A 25,203-nucleotide genomic window follows, 5' to 3' on the forward strand; every position below is an offset into this window, starting at 1 on the left:
AATTGAAAGAAGCCAGACACAAAAGATGACATATCGTATGATTCCATTTATATAAAATGTCCAGAATATGCAAATCTATAGCAACAAAGATTAGTAGATTAGTGGTAGCAAGGGGCTAGAAGGGAAGAATGGGAAGTGACTGCTAATAGGTATGGGATGTCTTTTGGGTGGGGTGATGAAAGTGTTACAGCATGGGATAGTTGCACAGTCTTGTGAATACGATTTTAAAAATGGATTGTACACTTTAAAATGCTGAATTTTATGATATGTGAGTTCTACCTTAATAAAGTGAATGAAGAATTGGAAGGTCTGTATGTTCTAAGATGGTATAATATCCAAAATATATTAAATGAAAAAGAAATTACAGAAGTTTGCATGGTATGCTACCATATGCTTAAAAAAAAAGTACACACACACACATGCTTTGCAGGCATAAAATCTCTGAAAAGATACACAGGAAATGAGTAACAATATTTCCTAAAGGGAGGGAATCTAGTGGTGACTGAAGAACAGGGTGGCCTGGAAGGGAAACCTACCTTTCCGGTACACATCTTCCTTGACTTACAACGGGGTTACTTCCCGATAAACGCATTATAAGTTGAAAATATCCTAGGTCAAAAATGCGTTCAATACACCTGACCTGCCAAACATCACAGCTTAGCCCAGCATACTTTTAAAATTTTTTTTTTGGCTGCACCGCGCAGCATGTGGGATCTTAGTTCCGAGACCAGGGATGGAACCCGCACCTCCTGCAGTAGAAGCGTGGAGTCCTAACGACTGGACCACCAGGGAGGTCCCCAGCCTAGCCTACCTTAAACATGCTCAGAATACTTTCATTAACTTACAACTGGGCAAAATCATCTTAACATAAAGCCTATTTTATAATAAAGGATTAACTACCTCTTGTAATTTGACTACTGTACTGAAAGTGAAAAACAGAATGGTTGTGTGTATCAGTTGTTTACTCTCACGACCACCTGGCTGACTGGGAGCTGCAGCTCCCTGCTGCTGCGCAGCGTCACAGGTATTGTGCTGCACTTTGCTAGCCCAGGAAAAGGTCAAAATTCAAAGTACGGTTTCTAGTGAACACGTATCACTTTTGCACCATAGTAAAGTAGAAAAATCCTAAGTTGAACCACTGTAAATTGGGCGCCATCTGTATACGCTTTCGTACCTTTTGAATTTTATACAAAGTGCAAGTATTACCACTTCCATTTTTTTAATTTAAAGAAATAAAAATGGAAGACTGATGCTTTATCTTTAGTCTAAGTTTTATTTTAAGAGATCATCAGTTTCTTCTGTAATAAAAGATATCCAACCATTTGATCAGATTTATTCTTTAGCAACTGAAGCATTAAACAATTACAGTTTTAACTCTCAATCCTTAATAATACTATTCATTATACTTGAGATTGTTTAGCTTTCTCATGGAGAAAAAAAACTAAACACAAACCTTTATACTATCCACCTATGAGTCCAACAGCACAATTTCAATAAGAAAGTTGTACTGATACTGATCATTGAACAATTTATATGATGTCAGCAGAGAGGTATCAAGAGTGATTGTAAAGTGGCATTCTTGTTAAGTCAAGAGCTATGATCTTTGACCCACTGCTCTATCCATTTCAATATCTGATTGATATTATCCTCTAGATCTTCTGGTTTATTGCTCGGCAACTGATGCACTATTTCTTCCTTGTAGGATCCCAAGGCTTCTTCATAAAGAACTTGAAAAATTTCACACTGAATATTGTCTTTTAGTTTCTTCTGATTATAACCCCTAGAAGGCAAAGAGAAGATAAACAAACTGAATGGCATTAACTGGAGTTTTAGCAACAGACTAGAAACTGGACACTTTTGAACACATGAAAAATCACGCAAAAATACTTCTTGTAGGCTCTTTACCTAGAGAAAACAGATTGGCTTCTGTGAATATGAGAGACTTCTTTGACAAGAGAGAGGGTTAAACTAAGGACCAAAGTTTACCTTTGTCTGAGACTTTTTTCCCTACAATCTGTCAGCCACTCAATTAGCAAACATCTACCTACCTCAAGCCAGATGCCAAGCTATGAGATAAATAGTCTATAGCTATGGTCCTAAATTTCAAAAGAGTTAAGGACTTAAGATATAGACACATAAAACAAGTAGATGGCATATAATAAAATAAAATGCATATGATAAGGAATAGCATATACTGATTGGGTACTTGATCACACAGATGTATCTGTACTTTACCAATTCCAAAGACATTGAAAAAATTATATAATCTTTATGCGGATGTAAATTAGCCAACTCATTAGCTAGTGAAAAAAGATAAGGAAAATTCAAACTCAAATTAGTTAAACTTTGTAACAATCAAAATTAAATTGAAGTACTTAAAAGATGATTAACTTTATGAAAAAACCCACAGAATGGGAGAAAATTTCTGCAAATCTTGTATCTGATAAGGGACTTACATCTAAAATACGTAAAGAACTCTTGTAACTTAATAAAGAAAGGACAAATAACCAAATTAAAAATTGGGCAAAAGATCCAAATAGATATTTCTCCAAAAAAGATATACAAATGGCCAATAAGCACATAAAAAGATGCTCAACATCATTAGCCATCAAGGAAATGCAAATGAAAACCACAATGCAATACTACTTCACATCCACTAGGATGGCTACAATCAAAAAGATAACAAGGATGTGAAAATACTGGCGGCTTCATACACTACTCTTGGGAATGTAAAGTGGTGCAGCCACTCTGGAAAATGGTCTGACAGTTCCCCAAAAGGTTACATAGTTAACATATGACCTAGCAATCCTATTCCTAAAGAAATTCAATACCCAAGATAAATGAATGAACATGTAATGTTCACACAAAAACACGTGTATGAATGTTCATGGCAGCATTATTCGTAATTGCCAAAAATTGCAAACAATCCAAATGTCTATAATCTGATAACTGGATAAATAAAATATGGTATATCCACATAATGGAATATTATTTGGCAATAAAAAGAAATGAAGTACTGGTACATGCCATAACACAGATGAACCTTGAAAACGTTATGCTAAGTAAAAGAAGCCAGACACAAAAGATCACATTTTGTATGATTTCATTTATATAAAAAGTCCAGAACAGGCAAATCCACAGAGATAGAAGGTAAATTACTGGTTGCTTAGGACTGGGGACTGAGGGAAAATGGAGAGTGACTGCCAATGGGTATGGGTTTTTTGGTGGGGGAGGGGTGATGAACATTTTTAAAAATTGGTTATAGTAATGGATATATAACTGTGAATATACTCAAAACCACTTAATTGTACACTTCAAATGGGTGTACAATTCACATGGTATGTGAATTTATCTCAATAAAGCTTTTTTTAAGGTGATTAACTTTGTTTTTTCAATGGTTAAAACAAGACTACTTTCTCATAGTTTTTTCATACTTTAGTCTTTAGTTATTTACATAAAATAGTAATTTTTAATAAAAATGTTAAATGGTCTTTTAGAAAACACATATGTACCGTATTGTCTCTATTACTGCTCTGTTCAAATATTTTTAATGGCTTTTCCCCGACTAAAGAAAGATGATGAAAGTTTTAGGTATAGCCCCAACCTAACTTTCCCTATGTATTTGCCACTATACTTTTTTGTGCAAGAATCTGCGAGTATCCCATCCAATGGTGCTTAGTCAGAGCTGACTATAGTCAGTGAGAACCACAAATTCTGAACCTGAAGTTAGGCAAACTTCTGGAGTTTTCCTTCTGGAGACTGCTCTCTAAATTCCTCTAAAATCTCCTCTTTTCCACAGTTTGAATCAAAAGACAGTGGGAAAATGTCTTCCATAAAATTTTGCTTTTCTGGTTATTCTGGATTAAGTCTGATGCTCTCCTGAAGGCATGAACTCAAATATATTGTGAAATGTTAATTTATCTTGTTAAAGGTTGTAAAATGTTCATTTATCTTTAGCTTTTCATAAGCTTTCCCATTTCTGTTGTGAGGATGATTTGAGTGGGTAATGTTCATTCCATAGCAAAGAGTATGTTATTGGTTTGGCTGTTTTCCTATAAAAGTTTTACATTAAGGAAAAAGCATGACTAAGTAGGGTTGATATATAGTACATTTTACTGAATCAGACTGTCAGCTGAGGTATTCATTTACTCAGAAACTACTGCTTGCGTTTTACGAATGCACCTTTTTCCGTTAGGTTCAGAATGTTGGTACCGTACAGACTTGGCTTATAATAAGACCAAAATAAAGTAGTCACGTTTTCAAATAGAACCTTTTATGATGTTCATGTTGGCCAACTTCAGGAATCTGAGTAAAAGTTTACATAATACTTTAAGGATTCAGCGTTCTTCCTTCCTTACCTAGTTTCAAGTCTGTTGTACAAAACACTGTTATCTGTTTTCAGCACAAATACTATATGAAACCAGCGTTCAGGGAAGAAATCACAACCATGGTAATCAACAATAACTCCACCTTCACTCATTTGGTTTTCTAACTCATCAACTACCTGTAAGAAAGGGGAGGAAAAAAAAAAGACGAATACTCTTTAAAAAAACTGAGGTCAACTTTCCTATAAATTTTAAATGTATACTGTATAAAAAAGATTGTACTTACTCTGTCTTCATCTAAAATGGGACAATCATACTCTTCATCATAGCCATCATATAACTGCCCTAAAAGAGATTTACATTGGCATATTAAAGTAGTATTTTCTAAGTAACTTTCAGTAATTTTTAATTACTCTTAGAGACAAGGGAGGGCACTAATACAATAGATGTCATATGGACAGCATATATAAAGAGCAGTATTGATAAATTAGAATTTTGTCTAGAAGGAAACTTGGATAACAAAATACCTGAAAAAGAATGAATAATAGCCAACTTCAGAATTTGTGGGGCTATTAGTAGAAGAGAACTAGTTTCAGTGAGCTACAGATTGGTGCGAAGGGGGGACACATGGATACAAACACTCGTACACACATTAACAGGAGATTAAGTTCCAAATTTATTAGGCGAAGGATATGAAACTTATTAAAAGGAACAGCAGGTTCTTGATTCCAGAAATGAACCCTTTGTCACTAAGGTCACATCTTCATGGGGTTTGGGGAAGGAGAGTCAGTACCCAGATGCTCCTTCACTTCTAGAATTCCAGCATCCCCAAAAGCCAAGGGTTGAATATCTTATTTCAGAAGGTAAAACAAGAATGATGGGGCAGGCATAAAGAAGGCAGATTTAAATCTAACATAAGAATTTTTCAACAAATTAAAGCTTCCTTTCAAAGGAAGTGTGTCTTAAGGAGGTGAGACATACCAATCCCACCCTCATCCTGAATCCCTAGGAGGTATATACTCTAAGGCAGGCTTAGATCATTCTTCTAGCCATCTCGAAGTGCATGCTATAGTCTTCCCACCTCTTTCCCCTTAATAGTTTGGCACAGGTTGAAATGAGCTTCAAAGGAGCGTGAGTTCTGAAGTGACGAAGGGGTGGTCCTGAGGGTTTGTGGAAGGCACAAAGGCAGTTTTAACTGTCTTCCTGGAGGGTCTGTGGGCTGATTCTGGGCACATGAACCATTTCTCTAGCATCCTAGTGTGGCCTCTGACTTCTTGGGTTACAGTTCAGTTACCAGAAACTCTTACCAGCTAAAAAGTTAAACTGTCTTGGTATGGGGAAAACTGGTTAACAATATAGAAACTAATCTAAACCCTTACTTTACACCACAAACCCTAGCTGAATTAAAGAGCTAATTTCTTTTTTTAAATTTCTTTTTCTTTTTCTTTTTTTTTTGCGGTACGCAGGCCTCTCACTGTTGTGGCCTCTCCCATTGAGGAGCACAGGCTCCGGACGCGCAGGCCCAGCGGCCATGGCTCACGGGCCCAGCCACTCCACGGCATGCGGGATCCTTCCGGGCCGGGGCACGAACCTGCGTCCCCTGCATCGGCAGGCGGACCCCCAACCACTGTGCCACCAAGGAAGCCCCAAGAGCTAATTTCTTAATTCCAAAGATAACTAATGGAAAATTAAACCTACAAAGGTATGATACATTTGAGTTTGTGAAAAAAAAAATAATTGATTGAAACATATAAAATGTTAAATCTCTGTTCGATGAAAAATAATATAATTTAAAAAAAATGAAAAATGGCAGGGAGAAATACTAGGACAAAGGACTGAAATGTAGATTATATAAATACCTTAAATTCAAAGTAACAATAAGTAGCTTAAGAAAGAATAAGAAAAAAATTCACACAGGATGGAAAAGATAATTAGTAAACAATACATGAAAAAATACTGTACTTTCCCAGCTACTAAAGAGATGAAAATTTAAATGAGGCTTTTTATACCTGTTATATTAGTTATACATGCATTTAGTAAACTGACTCTGGAAACGAATAATTTTTAAAAGTAAAACGTTATACCCGTTCAGAGATTTCTTTTGACCATTGAATTTCAAACCAGAAAAAAATTTAAAAAGATGCTGTAAAATGTTCAACAATAGCGAATTAGTTAAATCTTGTTTACTAACTTGCTAAAATATTATGTAATTAAACTTAAGTAAGTAAAATATCAGGTTGTTAAATTTCTGTTATTTTTACAATACTATATATGTGTGTGTATATATATATATATATATATACACACACGTTTTGTTTTTTTTTTTTTACAATGCCACAAAATCTAAGAATACCTACAGCTGATTTTGTACTATGTGGGAATCTGGAGTAGATAAATGTTCCTTCATATTTTAAATCCAGACTAGTTAAATCTTTAAAAATATATGCTGCCTAAAACAGACAACTATAGCAGCATTAACTTTTAGAATTAAAGTCTTTATATACTGCAATGCTGAAATGCAGGATTTCTTAAGTCATGTGAATACATATTAATAAAATAGTGTAATTCAAGCTTTCCAACATTCATTTCAAAAAACATTTATCAAACACCATGTACCAGTAATTACAGAGATAAGGAAGATATAATAGTGAACAAATTGAACAAGAACACCAACTCAGTCCTTCCCTCGAAGAGTTGACAATAAAATGGGAGATGACAGACAAGTAACCTGGAAATTGTAATATTTAATGCTGTGGATCATGGTGCTCTGGGAGCAATAACATGGGGACCTTTTAGGTTAGGAACATAAACTTGGGATATTAGAGAAGGCTTCCTGAAGCAGGTAACTTCTAAGTGGAAACTTGAAGCAGTTAGCTCAGGAAAAAAAAGGTAGGTAAGACGATTCTTAACAGAGAAAACAAGATATTCAAAGGCAGAGAGACTAAGGAGGGCAAGCCTTTCAAGGGAGGAAAAGTCTTTCAGAATAGTTAGAAAATAAGTGATAAGGGGTCAGGGGGATTAAGGCCAGATTAAAAAGGGCCTTGAGGGACTTCCCTGGTGGCGCAGTGGATAAGAGTCCACCTGCCAATGCAGGGAACACGGGTTTGAGCCCTGGTCTGGGAAGATCCACATGCCGTGGAGCAACTAAGCCCGTACGCCACAATTACTGAGCCTGCGCTCTTCAGCCCGCGAGCCACAACTACTGAGCCGGAGTGCCAGAACTACTGAAGCCCGCGAGCCTACAGCTCGTGCTCCACAACAAAGACAAGGCTCAGCAGTGAGAAGCCCACGCACCACAATGAAGAGTAGCCCCCGCTCACCGCAGGTAAAGAAAGCTGGCACGCAGCAATGAAGACCCAACACAGCCAAAAAAAAAATTAATTAAATTAAAAAAAAAGACCTTGAAGGCTGCACTGAGTTGTTTAGACTTTATCCCAAAGCAAAGGAAAATCATTAAAGCATTTTAAGCATGAAATGACATGATTAATTTCAAATTTTTAAAAATCATTTTGATTTCTGTGTGGAGTTGGAAGGAAGCAAGTCCAGAAGAAGCATGGATACCATATAAAAGCTACTGCAGAATTTTAGGTGGTAATTATAACCTGTACTCCAAGGAATGGAGAGAGATGAATTCTAAACTTTGTTTCAAATTTCCAAAAAGAGGAAAAATTTGTGCTACTTTAGAAACTTCAACTGGTAGTCACATTTATAATTGTCTATACAGTGGATCTTCATACGGCAAAGAGGAAAAAAAAGCTTGATTTCATCAAATTATCGAAACTTAAATCAGTTTCCTAAACAAAGTTTCATGATTTACTTAGATAAATTACTTGCAGAAAAAAATTGATTGTGGAGCCGGTTAAAAGGCTTAAAATGACCTTCTTACCTTAAAAAGACCTTCCAAGCTGTCATTAGTCAAGCTATAAAAACATGACCTTTCCTTTAACTGCCATCCTATCATTTATACACTCAACGTGAAAGCCGTTCTTTAAAGCTAACCATATAGGGATGCTAGTCATCTATTTTGCATCTATACTAATGCAATTAGTATAAGAAGTTAATTGGTTTAGAAGGATTGGGAGCTTTGATACCTGGCCTTTTATGCAAAGAGAGCAATGAATTCTGCCAAGAGAAGTTAGCACCAAAAGATGCGGCATTCGAGTGGGGCCTTTTAAGGAACCGTTTATAAGACAGATGAGGAAGGGCATGTACAGGTAAAGGGAGTAGCATGTATAAGGACATGGAGATGGAAGACTCCCCATGCGTTTGAAGAACAATAGTGCACTGTGGGTAGACTTAAGGGGACATAGGGCATAGTGGCTGCAGGGAAGGGCTGAAGGTAAACTGTGGCCAGTTCATTACTTCATTAAGGTGAGTGGCCTTTATCATTAAAAAGTTCAAGTAATTTCATCCCCTCTCCCCGCCCGCCCCCTTTTTAAAGGACATAATGATGGTGTACAGAAGAGGGAGGGAAGAGATACAGAAGAAGAGATTCAGCACGAATGGTCTTGAGAATGGTATAGCGGTACCAAAGGGACACAGCGTTAATGGTCTTAGGAATGGGATAGGGGTATCAAAGGGATTTTTTAAACTATCATAGGAGACAAGTGCATCTGTGTAGTGTGTAAATGCATTTTTAATGTGTGGGTGACAGGAATCAGGAATGGGCAAGCAGTCAGGGATGACTTCAGAACATGTGCTTTTTAAACATTAATTTGGAAATATGTGGGAACTATCCAGATGGTTAAATCTTGTAGATGTCTAGATGTTGGGCTAAGGTTTAATAATAAATTTAAGAGTTATAAGTAAAAAGGACTAACTAGTCCTGAGTCAATGAAATTACCAGAGGGAGGGGCAGGATTACAAGATGGCTGCAATGAGTTCACAGGGGAAAGAGGTATATATGGTGGGAAGGAGAGAATCAGATAAAAAGATTGGGAGAGCAGTGTTGGAGAGAGGACAACGGAGAAGTTAGTTTCAAAGGCTTCCAGTGGTAGTTGATTCAGGTGAGGGAAAAAAATGCGATACACATAGGTTAGAGCGGGAATGGCAAACTTCTTCTGTAAAGGGCCAGACAATAAATACTTCAGGATTTGCAGCCTAATCTAGCTAGTGGCTCCTACAAAAACAGCTGCAGCTTGCCAACCCCTGCCTTAGAAACACATCAAGATTTTAAGTGTTGAGGGCCAGATATTTGAAATGCATCCAATGTCTAGACATATGAGCATCCTGGGGTTAGGCATAGAGGCTGAAGACTGATAAAACTGGTGGCAGGAAAATTAAGGATGCTGGTAGAAGTTTAATTAAATGATTGCATATGGGAAAGGACATCAAGTGAGGAATGCGAGACTGGAAGAACAGGGGTAAGAAAAGCATTCTTAGTCACTCCACATTCAGGACTCTCCATAGTTTTATTAAGCTTAATTCCCCACCTAATTTTTCCTGCTTTAGTTCTAAATGTCATAAAGAAGGTCTCTTACAAATAATACAGCCATTCAACATGACTACTAGGATGGCAATAAACTCCATTTAGACACATTTGTTTAAAACCAGTTTTGTTTTTTGTCTCCTTACTTATAGCAGGGTTTCTAAACCTGAAACACTACTGACCTTTTGAGCTTGATAATTCTGTTATGGGGGTGGAGGGCTGTCCTGTGAGTTGTAGGATGTTCAGCAGAATCCCTAGACTCTACCCATTAGAGGTCAGTAGCAGCCCCCCCACTCCAGTTATGACTACCAAAATATCTCAGAAGGTGCCAAATGTCCCCTGGAGGGCAAAAATCACCCCCTGTTGAGAACCACACTGCTTTACAGAAGATTGCATGGTTTCCCTTACAACATATTACCATTTGGAAAAAATGAGGAGGCTGAATGTCTCAGACTATTTCCTAGTAAGATTTTCAGATATACTCAGATGGCATCGGAGGGAAAAAATCTGGTACATTTTGAAATCACTATAAAGCACCTCATCTAACACATGTCAAATCAGATCAGAAATCCTTTATCTGGCATAATGGGAGGGAAAAAAAGCTCCGCTTTTCATTTAAGGCAGATTCTCATGAAATAGTCTCAATAAAATAAAAAGAGGATGGTCAGGACCATGCACCATCAAGTGTACACACATCTTTTGAGTACAAGGAGACTCAGTGAAAAGGAAAAGGAGTGTCTCACAGTGGAATATCCCTGGTCTGGTGTTACTGTTGCTCTCAGTGCTATTCATGACAGATTATATAGTAATTTCATTAAGTTTAGAAATATTGAGTGGGTGAGATGAGAACTGGAAGACATGACTGAAATTGACTGACATATGTGACTCTGAAATCACTTGTCAAAAACAGTAAAGTTCAACAGGCAAAGGAACAAAACCAGATTTCATATAGGTATAAAATGGAAAATGTCAAGCTATGCACAGTAGTAAATAAAGACCTAAGTTTTATTAACTATAATTTGAATGCCAAACCTGGATTAAAAATATAAGCATGATACTAGCTTATAGTATCAAGAATATGACAAGCAAAGATGCACAAAAATTGACCTGCAAAAAGGAATAACGGGGAAAAACTTCAAAAAAAAATTTTTTTTAAAGATGTTGGGGTAGGAGTTTATTAATTAATTAATTAATTTTTGCTGTGTTGGGTCTTCGTTTCTGTGCGAGGGCTTTCTCTAGTTGTGGCAAGTGGGGGCGGCCTCTCTTGTTGCGGAGCACAGGCTCCAGACGCGCAGGCTCAGTAGTTGTGGCTCACAGACCCAGTTGTTCCGCGGCATGTGGGATCTTCCCAGACCGGGGCTCAAACCTGTGTCCCCTGCATTAGCAGGCAGACTCTCAACCACTGTGCCACCAGGGAAGCCCTAAAACTTCAAAAATTTTTAAGTGGTAAGATACTCGGAGCCACACCAAGGGTCCTTAAATATATCCAAAGGGATAGAAAAATGGGACCTAGGAAGAAGTCTGGCAATTGAGAAAGATAAATCTAAATGGATGAGGATTCGCTATAAATAAAAATCCTGACCAAGTGGTCTCTCTAAAAAACAGACATGGTATACTTCAGCAATCTGAAAGAATGGCCCGTAAGAGTGACTTACACACCAGAGATCATACTATAACCTAAACACGTGAAGACACTAGAAGTGACTATTGGTAAGGAACAGACTGCAACAACTTCAAGCTTTTGCAACTGTTATTTCTGTTGGTGATAATGAGGCAGAAAATTGCATCTAAAAATGTAAAAACATTATCGCCAAAGTACCAACAATCAAATGGATGAATTACAACTTTATTTTTTACACTTAAAGGCTGATGAAAAACCATTACTAATCCTATTAAAGAAAATCCAACACAATATCTCAATTGAAAAGTATGGTAACCATATTTACTCATTCAATACTATTTTCCTAAAACACAACATGGAAACATCTAGCATGCATGTTTAATCTCAGTACAATGGATTCAAAACCAAGTATACATGTTACATGCATCAAGGCTAAATTACAAATTATCATAGTCATCATCATCATCGTCATCATCATCATCATCATCTTCACGTTTTCTTTTCAATGCATTTGATGCTTCACTGGCAGTATTCTGTGATGACACCATGTTAGTGGTAATAAGAATATTTTTGGACCCAATTAGTGATGGATTAATTAGAACATTCTGAACTGCTGATGTTGCAGGAATTGATGCTTTTACAGCTGGGGATTGTGAAGTGGGCATCTGTACTGTGAACCTTTGCCCTGTGAGGGACACTGGAGTCCCTACTTTAGTTGAAACAGACATGGTTTGTGGGGTTGGTGTGCCAAGCGTGGGAGTGCTTGGTCTGCTAGTAACTGAACCAACACTTAACCGTGGAACTGTTATTCTTCCCGCAGAAGTAGATGCCTTTTTTTGTAAGGATTTAAGTCTATAATTTGGAGCAGTCAAGCAATATCTATCAGGTGGCAATCTAGGACCTGAATATGGCTTGATTAATGGCAAAGGGGTTTGATTCCTTTGCCTTGCAATATCTAATAAGAAATCTCTTGGGGGAGGAGAGGTAAAAGACTGGTCAGCACGACACTGGATGGCCAATCGCACATCATCTGCATCAACAGTAGCCTTCTTAGCATGACTTGAATAAATTTTTGCATCATCTAGAATTGTGGTCACATATCGGAAGGCAAACTCCAACATCTGATTTATAACTCTTGGTTCATATTCTGTAATCCCCATATCCTTCAGGATTTGTGCCATCATCTGTGCATCTTTCGGCATGCTCTTGGGAGAAGCCATCTTGCCAGACTCCATGATATCCGGTGATCAGACTTTAGATCATTTGAAAAAAATATGTACATTAGATCAAACCTGAAATAGTTACTTTAGTAGCAACTGTCAGGAACTTTAAAATTTTAAAATACATGTTAAATTTTTAAAAATATAAACTAAAAAATACGCTAAATCTTTTTAATTTTAATGAGGCACATTTAAAGTTCCCTTCACTTAAATTTATTTTCTACCCATTAGAGAATATAAAAAGATGAAGACACAAATAAGGGAGTGATAAAAGATTGGGGAAAAACAGGGTAAAATAACCAAAAACATACAACATTTTAAAATATGTGCAGTTGGGGCTTCCCTGGTGGCGCAGTGGTTGAGAGTCCGCCTGCTGATGCAGGGGACACAAGTTTGTGTCTCGGTCCGGGAAGATCCCACATGCCGCAGAGCGGCTGGGCCCGTGAGCCATGGCCGCTGAGCCTGCACACACTGTGCTCCGCAATGGGAGAGGCCACAACAGTGAGAGGCCCGCGTACCGCAAAAAGCAAACAAACAAAAACGTGCAGTTGCTTACAGGCATGCACCTATAAACTAATCTAGGAAAAGACCATAGGACAGCCATGTCCTACTGCCTGAGTTCAAAATCATGTCCTTCCAGTGAGCTCATATACTCACTGTCTCCATAGATATATATGCTTAGCACCACCCTGACCTTTACGTGTTTTCCCAACTCAAAAATACTCTCCCTCTTCCTCATATTCAAACTGTCCTAAGTCTAATCTTCCTGGAAGCTATCCCACTTATTACTGTCCACAAGAACTGCTAGCCAACTGCAGAGGGGATGTAGTGGTCAAAATAACTAGGACACAGCATGAGACAATATGTTCTATTTCTATGGGTCCCCAACAGAGCATTAATTCCTTCATGGCAATTTTTCTCTGCTTTTTGTACCTTCTCACAAGTACAGTACTAATACTCCATTATTCTTTTCACTTTTTTAAACAAATCTAACACCAAAGTGCCCCTTACCTTCTCGTGCTAAATCACCCACATTAACGTATTTCAGTCCTGATCTTGATGCAAGTTCTTTGCCTAGCGTGGTTTTTCCAACCCCTGGTGTACCTGCAAGACAAGCCACAGAAAAATACTGTTCATGAATACTTATTAGACTTTAGCCTCTAATCTGCCTTCTTAACAACTGAAAAGTTTCCTAATTAGCAATCCTATATAAAATTACACACACCATAATCTAATCAAAACTACCCAAAGCCTGCTGAATATCAGAATTTCACCCAGTGTATCTGATTTCACCAGGATTGGGCTTGGGAGAATCTGATGACAATTACAGACTGTCTGCCACCACCATGGAAATTCCCAGAATAAAACTAGCTACCTCAAATAAACTGCCATCATTTATTTGCTTTAATTTAAAAAAATTAAATTGTTCATGGAAAAAAGTTAAGCAGTATGAAAGAATATCCACTATACTCTTCCCTAGAGACAACCAGTGTAAACCACTTTCTTATGTATCTCTCCAAAGAAGTCATATACATATGTTTGTGTATACATCCATATATATACAAATATATGGTAGCATACTACACGTGTACATATACACACATTGCATGCATACATACATACACACACCATATATTTCCTTCTACATAAATGGCCATACTATACATTGTTCTTCACCTTCCCTTTTTTATATTTATTGTTTCAAGATAAATAATCAAACACTTAATTTTCAACGTGAACTAACGCCACTGAAATTACAAAACCTGATCATTATAATTAAAGATAAAAGGAATTGGGCTTCCCTGGTGGCGCAGTGGTTGAGAGTCGGCTGGGCCCGTGAGCCATGGCCGCTGAGCCTGCGCTCCGTAACGGGAGAGGCCACAACAGTGAGTAACGCAAAAAAAAAAAAAAAAAAAAAAGGAAGGAATAAGTCAAGTCTACCTATAAGGGCAATAACATTTTTACCTCCAGTCCACTATAATACACCAAGTCTGAATCCTCAACTCACCATGTTTTCAATAAAACGCTCACATTTAGACTTTTGACGATATGGCTTAATATTAAAAAAACCAAGACACTGTCTGACCCAAACAAATCAGATATTGTAAAATCTTCCCCTTAAGGATGCTTAAAGGCTAAATCGTAACCTGTTGAGGTTAATCTGCTACTCTCAGACACAGACAGGACTTCTGCGCTGCCAATATGCTTACGTTTTGTTAAAGGATAAAACTTGGCTTTGATCCACAAACAGCGCCTCAAATTTTATTGTGCTGCAACAGCATCTACACCCATTAGATTTTTCCAGGAATGCCCTATGGTGCTATTAAATACTACAATTTAGTAAACATTTTCAGAGTTAAACGACCAGAAATATTTTTTAAAGTCGTTATGCGGCATTTTACTACCCCTCACAGGTAACAAGCGACCTGAGTATGGATCCAAAGACCCAGAAAAAAACCCACGATCAGCCCGGGAATTTTACAGCATCTCTACGAGAAACGACCAGAGATGCTCAGTAGATGCCTTTACTTCTTAAAACACAAAGAAAAAGCCCCTGATGCTAACTCCGCAAGCGTATACAGCAAATTTATCACCCCACACCGCAAACATCCGAACCCCTTCATCGAAATCTCTCAGATACAAAGGGAAAATAAGAGACGGCCCTAGAGGCCTAAGGACTAAAACATCCACCATTAACGGATCTACTAAGGGCCAAATACTGCCTTACCTTATCTCGCTAACCACGCAGACACCCCGCCAAGTAAAGAAGCAACAGCCATTTTACAGACAAAAACCTGATTACGAAAGATTAGGCAGCTTGCCAAAAGAGGGAACTGTATATTATCTACCTCTCTCCGCCTCACCGAGTAGCCAACCTCTGAGCAAAAGAATTAACGTCCGTCGTCCCCTTCCCCCAGCCTCGTGCAAAACCGTCGCGAGGGCGGGGGGTACAGGCCCTGACAACTACAACTCCACGCGACCCTCGCCGAGCCTCGCAATAGAACGCTAAGCGACTCCACTTCCGGCTTTCCAGGCCCCAGGGCACTCCGCGCCCCGCGCCAGCCCCACCGCCCACCACAACCCCTAGTGCGCCCCCTGACCGGTGAGCAGGATGTTCGGAAGCAACATGGTCCTCGCCGCACTGGCTCCCGACGCCTCCGCACAAGCGCCCTACACGCTACAGGGAGGGGCCGGAAGGGGAGGGTAACGGCAAGCGCCAGTGGCGCCGGGGTACTCGAGGCCTGGAGTGTCGCTCGCGACCCACCTCCGCCGCCTCGTCACCCACCATTGGTTACCTGGCTTTCTATGACACGCTTCCATCGCAGTGGCCGAAGTACGAGCACACGTCGGGTCGGCGCTTCCGGTCAGGCAATGCGCTGGATGCCTAAGACAGTAGCTCCTTAGGAGGCCACGCCTTTCGGGCTGTGTCGCGGAAGCGCCGACCGACCTGGAAGGTCCCCGGGAGGCGGGACCTCCAAGAGGGTTCCGCGCTGAGCCCGGTTAGGGCTGGGTGGCTTCCCTTGCACCTGGAGCTGAGCCTGGGCTCCACCGCTCCTCTCGGCCCACGAGGGGATGCAGCTACCGGAAGGTAAGGCTGCCGCGGCTGGGGCTGCGGTGTATATATGTCGTAGAGACGCGAGTCCATCTTTGCCTTCTCGCCTTCCCAGACTCTGATGGCTCCTCCTCCCGACCTGCCCATCCCATCTGGGGATGAGACGGGTCGGGGTGCAGAGCTCTGGCCTGGAGCCGGGGCACGCGAGCTCATCTCGGCGTTACCTTGACTAGCAGTATTACGTTGGACGAATATGTGAGCTTAGTATCCCCAGTGCAGTGTGTAGGATGGTGGTGGGTTTGCTAGAAATACTCTTCAGGTTCTCTTCTGTCTCTGACGTCTCATTTCAGAAACCTGGTACCATCAAGGACAATTGCCTGCTTTTTCAAGGAGGTAACTGTCAGTCTTGCTTTCAAAGAGCGACTAGAGTCCTGACTATAACAACAGTCTGCGTCTTTTATTTCGAGCTGCCAACTCTGTGTTTTCCACCTATGTATCTCTTTGAAACCGCAAAGCAAAAACTTCTCTAGTCGTGAACAATTTGTGTGTGTGTGTGTGTGTGTATGATTTGTTTTCTAGGGTGTGGAAGTATTTACACATAAATTATGTGTGACTCCAAACTATAAAGCTCAGCTTACAGGTTTGTAGACCTTAAAAAACTTTCCTTCTGGCTAACTTAAAATTGGTGAGTTCACTAGTTTGTATAAACATTGAAGAACTATGAAAGTCAGAAGGCAGTGTTGCCAAAAAATTTCATAATAACGTATTCAGATAACAACAGTTATAGAAGACGTTTACTGTAAGATATAAAGTCTTTGTCCAAAGTAAGTGATAAGTCTGAATTCATTGTATGGTGCTTTTTTTGTTATTATTTTTGAAATTTTGGAAAATTTTTTGAAATTTTATAATTTGAAATGTGGGGAATTTTAATTTTCAGTATGAAAACTACACAAATAAAATTGTTTAATTTTTCTTAATGACAAAAGATAGGTTCACAAATGTGTAGTTTTTCTGTTTTCTCTAATACATTATTGAGTTTGTAGGAAAAACGTTACATCACCACAGATAATTTGACAGTTATAGTCATTAAAAGTAAAATTTATTTTAGTATTTTGATTTCTTGCTGCATGTATGTTTGCTGTGTTCTCTTTCACTAGTTCTTGAGCCTTAACTTTATCATGTCGTTGATTTTTATCAATATATATTAATTATTTCTGTTTTACAGTTTATCTTAATTTGAGATTTTTTTTCTTTTTTTCCCGTAGGTGAATTATACTTTAATGTACTACAGGTTGTATACTACGGATGGGAACTATTAAAGTTTATAATGTCAAAAACTTTTCTTAGACCAAAGGCATCTTCCACAAAGGTATGATACACTAAAATGGCCATGTGATAACTGCCCAAAAGGAGTTATAAATTTTTATATGTGTTCCCAATGACTTATTACTGCTATGAGAGTAATGGTGCCCAGTATTTGTTGTAATTAGTGATCTAAAAAGTTCAAAAATAAATTGTGAAACAACTGTGCACTGAAAACACAACCTTAATTTTGAAAAAATGTTTATTTACAATCCTGGTCACAAAGAAAAGGCTGAAAACTCTTGAATGAAAGAGCAATAGAAGAAGAGGAAATACATGAGCTGTAGTTGGTGTTATAGCTTAACAACAAGCCCTGCTTCTTAGAAATTAGGTGGTTCAATGTGCCAGTTTTCAACAAGGCTAGCGGGTGGGTAGGATGGGTATCAGACAGTATACTGAAAGTTAGCTGTTTTCCTAGTGGTGGATCTGATTTTTCTCTTACTCTAAGTGAATTATTTAACTTTGCTGTTTCTCTTCCTCTTCCTCTTTTTTTAAAAAGTAAATGGAAATCCATGTTTACATAAGAAAACTGTAAAATGTATAAGTAACATGGAGATTGGAATCGCTAGATCAGAATTGCTATCAAGAGTTTTACTACTACTAATATTTTTATGTACTCTTAAAAATAGAGGAAAGGGGCCAAAATTGTAGTACTAATAATAGACTTTTTAAAGAGGAGGAAATAAATTGGGTAACTATGACTAAAATTTTTTTTCCAAAAAGTCTTCATTTCTTTACCCACTGCTGATCATAATTCTAGATTCTGTTTATAAGAGGAATGAAGTTTGATTTCACATTCATAAAATACTTGAAAGTATTGCTTCTCCTGAGCCTACTTTCAGCTCCAACCTCTGTTTTTTGTTTTGTTTGTCTCCCAGAAAGGAGCATTGTCAAATAAATGGTTCACAACTATGGCTGAGTATTCTTCAAGGAAAATATAATCTTGTTAGCCAGGCAGGGAATTACAAAGTCAGGTACTAAGCTAGATTTTTTTAGATTTATACTGTTGGAATGTTAAGAAAAAGTCCACTTTTAAAATTCTAATTATTAAAAAAAGAACGCTTTTTAATGCTCAAATATTTTTAGGTTAAAATTGCTTAATTTGACATTTTTCTGTGTGTATTCTTACAAAGGAGTTTAAAGAAAAGGAAGTGTTGGAGGGAAACGTAGAGGGGTTAATAGTTTCTATAGACTAGAAGACCATGAAATAGAACTCACTGATTTTCCTGCTCTATTAAACTAGTACTCGTTTTCCTAAACAAATCTGACAACTAACCCTCCCTGGAAAGCCTGCCTCCCTTTCATAAACATATTAGTTGCTTCATGAACTGAAGAAAAATATAATCAAGTCATAATTACAAACTATTCATAGTGTCAGTATTCTTAGACCTATCTTCACATATCTTAAAGCCAGTAGGGATTATTTGAATGTATAAAATGGTTCTTAGTTTGTGAATGTATTAACCTGGTCAAGGCAGAAGTGTTACTTTTCTTACTGCTCTACATGGTTAAAATAATGCCTGTTTTTCTTTATTCTGTTTTACTTCTTTTTTTGGTAGGTAATTTTAATATTTGTGTTTCAGAGCTACAAATGAGTTTTTAAAGTATCAGTCTAATCTTTATTCTGGGAAGATTATAATTAATAAAAAGAATTAAGTTTGTATTCTATATTCATTTATATGACATCCATCATTACCATGATCAAGTAGATAAGTATACATCTATGCTTATTGTAAAGTAGAAAAATGACTAATACAGAGTCAATTTTATTTAAAGAGCTAATTTGTGAGATTTTTATTTTAAATGTTACAAGTATAAGAATTTTTTTAATAGAGTCATTTAGTTATATAGGGAATAGATGCAAAAAAAATGTAATAGTGTTTACATGGTTTCTTTTTTTCAGATAACAAACTGGGTAGACTCATCATTTGATGATTTTTCAGAGACTACAAGCATCTCTACTATTACTGCCACATCATTAGGTGTGAATAACTCAAGCCTTAGAAGAAAAAAGGTGCCTTCCACAGTAGAAAGTAGCAAATTTCCAGCTAGAAAAAGAGGAAACCTATCTTCCTCAAAGCAGATTTATGGTCTAGAAAATTCAAAAGAATATCTGTCAGAAAATGAACCATGGGTGGATAAATACAAACCAGAAACGCAGGTAATAAATGGCATACAAACAAGTCTACGTGATTTACTTTCAGGAAGGAGAGGGATGTGCATTTTCAGATATTCATAAAAATCTTTCTGCCTAAATAAATTAGAAAAAAAATAATAATTTCTAGGTTTTTTATATTCCAAGTCTCAAATTTTCCCAACAGTTATTCAGAAGGTATACCATTGGTTATTTGTCTTCGATTTAATTTAACCCCCAACATAGACTTGATCCATTTAATTTTTTGCTAAATGTAATACCCCTCCCTATTTATTCCCTTCCCAAAATGTATAACAGGATTTTAAAATATTTTATAATTGCATATGTGCCTCAAATTTTCATATATTGGGGTCAGTTTAAGAATAGAATTTTTCCATATCAGTATAAAGAATTGAATTAAGTATAATCAAAAGGACCTTTTTATTACTATATCATGTTACTTGTTTCTAGTTTTTTTCATTAAAAATATGTAGAGTAACCTGTGCTGATGTATCAAAAAATTTTGAGTTAAAATGTTTTATTTTAAACTTGAAAATTTTAGCATGAACTTGCTGTGCATAAAAAGAAAATTGAAGAAGTTGAAACCTGGTTAAAAGCTGAAGTCTTAGAAAGGCAGCGCAAACAGGTAACTAAATAAGAAATGTGTTTAAAAATATTTGGCCTCAAATGTTTCTCTGGTTGGTTATAAGAAGTTAAAAACTTTCATGTTGACTTTCTCATAAGTCCAGATCACCTGCAGTAGAAAGCTGTCTGACCTTACTACTTCTTCGTCATTAAAAGACTCAAGAGACTTTGCATTTTCCCCTTGACTTGTACCTCTTTTTCCCTCTTATATATAAAGCATAGTAAACCATTAGGGGGCTAATATATTTAGCATATCAGATTATCTCACACTAAAGCAAGCAGGCAAATTACATATTAGTTTTTGTATTAAATATAACCTAAAATAGTCATTCATCCTACGCTTATGTTTTTTCTTTCACTTCCTAATTCCATAATTACCCTTGGCTCCCAAGCTAGAATATTCTCTCTCTCTCTTTTTAAATTTTTTTAATTTTGAGATTCTTGAAACATAAAGAAAAAATAGAATAGTAAGTGAATATTCATGTACCTGTAAAAATACTCATCATTTTCACCCATGAGTATTTTAATGTAAATTATAAATGTTTGGCATTTAATTCTCTAATGTTATCTAATGCTCTGTTCATATTCACATTTTTCCAGTTGTCTTTTATATCTGGTTTGTTACAACCAGTATCTAATCAAGGACCACCCATTACATATGATTGTTCTATCTCTTAGGGCTTTTAAAATCTAGAACAGTTGCCTTCACCTTTGCTGCACAGCATGACCAAAAAATAAATAAATAAATAATAAAATTAAAGTGTAACTGGCTCTTCTCTAGGTCCAAGTATACAGGCCCTTATTTACTGTAGTTAATAAAAGTAAACAAATGAGCAAGGATTGCAGCCCACCATTATACGTAGGGCATCTTCCCCTGATAATTTTTCAGTTTTAACTTTTTTTATCAGATTTACTGAATGAGGGAATGTTACTGGGAGCTGCATCCTCTAGTCTGTCTTTAGAGTCCTGTTCCTGGTAATATGTTTCTTAATATACATTTCTTTCTTTTTTTTTTAATTTTTGCGGTACGCGGTCCTCTCACTGTTGTGGCCTCTCCCGTTGCGGAGCACAGGCTCTGGACGCGCAGGCCCAGCGGCCATGGCTCATGGGCCTAGCCGCTCCGCGGCATGTGGGATCTTCCTGGATCGGGGCATGAACCCGTGTCCCCTGCATCGGCAGGCGGACTCTCAACCACTATGCCACCAGGGAAGCCCTTAATATACATTTCTTAAAGAATCTGATATCTAAACTGAGGTTTTTCCATAAGAATATTATACTTATATAATATTGAAGTATATAATCCAAAGAGAGGTCTGTATTAAGATTGAATTTTATGAGTTCAGGTAACCCCTAAAAATACTTGTTTTAGACATTACCTCTTTAATCTAGCTGAAATTGTTTTAATTTGGCTACTGAGTAGTCCTTGGGAGGAACATAATGCAAGAATTGAGGAATTATCAGAAACTATGCTTAGAAGTTCAGGAAATAAGATTCTCTTATCTAAAGCTGGTTTATTCCAGCTAGCATCGTGAAATTTAGTCTGCTTATACCTGACATTCAGTAAATATCTGTAGAGGTAATAAATATTTAAAAAGAATATTCATACATAATCTAGCATTCCAATGATTTTGATTTTTTATTCATGTTTATATTTGGTTTTAGGGTGGATCTATTTTATTAATAACAGGACCCCCTGGATGTGGAAAAACAACAACTATAAAAATACTATCAAAGGAGCATGGTATTCAAGTACAAGAGTGGATTAATCCAGTTTTACCACAATTCCAAAAAGATGATTTCAAGGAGATATTTAACCCTGGTAAGGTTTACTCTGAAGGTAGTGGAAATACTGGGGAAAGTCTGGTTTACAGGAGGTTTGTAACAAGCCCCCCATCTATATCTTTAAGATTTCTAAGATCCTATTGGGTATATGGGTTCTTTTGTTTGTTTGTTTGTTTTTAAAATTTATTTATTTATTTTTGGCTGCATTGGGTCTTCGTTGCTGTGCGCGGGCTTTCTCTAGTTGCAGCAAGCAGGGGCTACTCTTCGTTGCCATGCATGGGCTTCTCACTGCGGTGGCTTATCTTGTTGCAGAGCACGCGCTCTAGGCATGCGGGCTTCAGTAGTTGTGGCACGCGGGCTTCAGTAGTTGTGGCACACGGGCTTAGGTGCTCCGTGGCATGTGGGATCTTCCTGGACCAGGGCTCAAACCCATGTCCCCTGCATTGGCAGGTGGATTGTTAACCACTGTGCCACCAGGGAAGTCCCAGGGTATATGTTTTTGAGAGGAAGGTATATATTGCCACCTCTACGCTAGACTGGCATTTGCCCACTACCAACTGCTTCACAAAGTCAGAGTAGCAATCAGATGAAACTATATGTGTGCATTTTCTCACATACTTCCTAGGTTCAGAGAGAAGTAATTTTAGGAGAAGGAAGGGTCCCTCCAGCAAAGGAGAGTGGGATGTTTTTAAGGATTAAATGTTTTAACTGTTTTGTTAGATAACAAGCTAATCAGTTTGCATTATTTATGTACTTTTTTCCCAGGCTCTGGCTGTATAAATGAACTCTTTGTTTAAGTGTAAATCAAGCCTTAAAATATATTAAAGTAACTTGCCTCCAAACAAGAGTTTAGATCAGACCTCTTAGAATCAAATCAAAGTATAAGGCAAAGATGGTCTTTGGAATTCGAAAAGGGGCGTTAAGACAAACATCCAAAAATAATGATAGTATCAATTTAAAGACATAGTATGATATAACTTCACATATATGCTCATAAACTCCAGCACGATCATTTTTAACTTTCATATCTGTCTTACTGCTGCTTTAGGTAACTAAGCTAGGGGTATCCAAATCTTCTAGGCCATTTTGAAGTGCAAGGGGTTCTGTAGAAGGATGATTATATTCTAATGTGCAGTATTCCTCAAAATTCTTTCTTCAGGCTCTTCTTTAATATTCTCTGTGCGTACTTATCTTTAGTATGCATACCTGTAAGGAACGGCACCAAAAACGGAGGAGAGCTTAAACAAGCTTTATTTGGGAATGCTCCCGGGCGAGGTTCACTAGTCCGAGAGAAAGGGGCCAGAGTAGTCGCACCCGGGTGTGGGCGCGAACAAAATTTATAGGAGTGGACGCAGGGGAGGTGCTTGCTGTGTGAAGCAGCTCTTTTTTGGTAATCTCTCGGGTGCTGTGACAATGTCAGGTGTTGGTTGCATCAGCCTCAGAGCCGTTGGTTCCGCTCCTCGGGGAGCGGGAAGACCGGGCCGAGTGGTGTGGCAATGTCAGGTGTTGGTTGCATCAGCCACTTTGGCGGGGGTTCCGTCTGGCTCCCTGGGCCCTTCCCCGGACCTGCTGGCCTTACAATACCCTTATGCTCATAGTATCACATACTCTTGGAAATTTTACTGCTTTCTAACAGTAACATTACTTTTGACAATCTTGGAAGTTGGGGTTTTTTTTTTTTTGGCTGCGTTGGGTCTTTATTGCAGTGCACAGGTTTCTCTAGTTGTGGCACGTGGGCTCAGTAGTTGCAGCGTGCAGGCTTAGTTGTCCCACGGCATGTGGGATCTTAGTTCCCCGACCAGGGATTGAACCCATGTCTGCTGCATTGGAAGGCAGATTCTTAACCACTGGACCACCAGGGAAGTCCCTAGGAAGTCTTGTTTTTGTTTTTGTTTTTTTTTTACCCTTCCCCCTCCCCATATCCTCAAATTGTTCTCTAGTAGGTCTGTGTCTTTATTCCTGTCTTACCCCTAGGTTCTTCGTGACGTTTTTTTTTCCTTAAATTCCATATATATGTGTTAGCATATGGTATTTGTCTTTCTCTTTCTGACTTACTTCACTCTGTATGACAGACTCTAGGTCTATCCACCTCATTACAAATAGCTCAATTTCGTTTCTTTTTATGGCTGAGTAATATTCCATTGTATGTATGTGCCACATCTTCTTTATCCATTCATCCGATGATGGACACTTAGGTTGTTTCCATCTCTGGGCTATTGTAAATAGAGCTGCAATGAACATTTTGGTACATGACTCTTTTTGAATTATGGTTTTCTCAGGGTATATGCCCAGTAGTGGGATTGCTGGGTCATATGGTAGTTCTATTTGTAGTTTTTTAAGGAACCTCCATACTGTTCTCCATAGTGGCTGTACCAATTCACATTCCCACCAGCAGTGCAAGAGTGTTCCCTTTTCTCCACACCCTCTCCAGCATTTATTGTTTCTAGATTTTTTGATGATGGCCATTCTGACTGGTGTGAGTGAGATGATATCTCATTGTAGTTTTGATTTGCATTTCTCTAATGATTAATGAAGTTGAGCAGTCTTTCATGTGTTTGTTGGCAGTCTGTATATCTTCTTTGGAGAAATGTCTATTTAGGTCTTCTGCCCATTTTTGGATTGGGTTTGTTTTTTTGTTATTGAGCTGCATGAGCTGCTTGTAAATTTTGGAGATTAATCCTTTGTCAGTTGCTTCATTTGCAAATATTTTCTCCCATTCTAAGGGTTGTCTTTTGGTCTTGTTTATGGTTTCCTTTGCTGTGCAAAAGCTTTGAAGTTTCATTAGGTCCCATTTGTTTATTTTTGTTTTTATTTCCATTTCTCTAGGAGGTGGGTCAGAAAGGATCTTGCTGTGATTTATGTCATAGAGTGTTCTGCCTATGTTTTCCTCTAAGAGTTTGATAGTTTCTGGCCTTACATTTAGGTCTTTAATCCATTTTGAGCTTATTTTTGTGTATGGTGTTAGGGAGTGATCTAATCTCATACTTTTACGTGTAGCTGTCCAGTTTTCCCAGCACCACTTATTGAAGAGGCTGTCCTTTCTCCACTGTACATTCCTGCCTCCTTTATCAAAGATAAGGTGACCATATGTGCATGGGTTTATCTATGGGCTCTCTATCCTGTTAGGAAGTCT

General features: G+C 38.0%; 3 protein-coding genes across 8 annotated transcripts in view; 1 reads left to right on the forward strand and 2 right to left on the reverse strand.

The window, feature by feature from the left end:
- Nucleotides 1–1,322: 1,322 nt before the first annotated feature.
- AK6 (adenylate kinase 6) lies at nt 1,323–15,982 on the reverse strand. Of its 2 annotated transcripts, none has more exons than XM_082652257.1 (5): nt 15,891–15,982; nt 13,606–13,698; nt 4,612–4,670; nt 4,359–4,504; nt 1,323–1,780 (listed from the first exon to the last, which is right to left on the reverse strand). In XM_082652257.1, exons 1-5 carry the CDS (start codon nt 15,913–15,915, stop codon nt 1,588–1,590), a joined length of 516 nt encoding a protein of 171 aa, XP_082508383.1. In that variant the 5' UTR covers nt 15,916–15,982; the 3' UTR covers nt 1,323–1,587. The 2 variants fall into 2 exon arrangements, with proteins under 2 accessions (XP_082508383.1, XP_082508382.1); XM_082652256.1 differs by lacking the exon at nt 15,891–15,982 and adding an exon at nt 15,696–15,845 and having other exon boundaries at nt 1,326–1,780.
- On the reverse strand, nt 11,584–15,741 carry TAF9 (TATA-box binding protein associated factor 9). Of its 2 annotated transcripts, none has more exons than XM_082652254.1 (3): nt 15,696–15,741; nt 13,606–13,698; nt 11,584–12,626 (listed from the first exon to the last, which is right to left on the reverse strand). In XM_082652254.1, exon 3 carries the CDS (start codon nt 12,607–12,609, stop codon nt 11,812–11,814), a length of 798 nt encoding a protein of 265 aa, XP_082508380.1. In that variant the 5' UTR covers nt 12,610–12,626; nt 13,606–13,698; nt 15,696–15,741; the 3' UTR covers nt 11,584–11,811. The 2 variants fall into 2 exon arrangements, with proteins under 2 accessions (XP_082508380.1, XP_082508381.1); XM_082652255.1 differs by lacking the exon at nt 15,696–15,741 and adding an exon at nt 15,444–15,663.
- A 61-nt stretch (nt 15,983–16,043) lies between the features above and the next one.
- Nucleotides 16,044–25,203, forward strand: part of RAD17 (RAD17 checkpoint clamp loader component) — a 31,639-nt gene continuing 22,479 nt past the window's right edge. For 2 of the 4 annotated variants that reach the window (XM_082652250.1, XM_082652253.1), the window contains exons 1-5: nt 16,050–16,183; nt 17,413–17,516; nt 19,413–19,670; nt 20,206–20,289; nt 21,951–22,107. In XM_082652250.1, coding sequence (XP_082508376.1) covers nt 16,168–16,183; nt 17,413–17,516; nt 19,413–19,670; nt 20,206–20,289; nt 21,951–22,107 — 619 coding nt within the window. In that variant the 5' untranslated portion in view covers nt 16,050–16,167. Of the gene's footprint in view, nt 16,184–16,497; nt 16,541–17,412; nt 17,517–19,412; nt 19,671–20,205; nt 20,290–21,950; nt 22,108–25,203 lie in introns of all 4 variants that reach the window. The other 2 variants (XM_082652251.1, XM_082652252.1) reach the window with 2 other exon arrangements.

This window comes from Grampus griseus, assembly GCF_964374135.1.
Source record: "Grampus griseus genome assembly, chromosome: 3".
Taxonomy (NCBI): domain Eukaryota; kingdom Metazoa; phylum Chordata; class Mammalia; order Artiodactyla; family Delphinidae; genus Grampus; species Grampus griseus.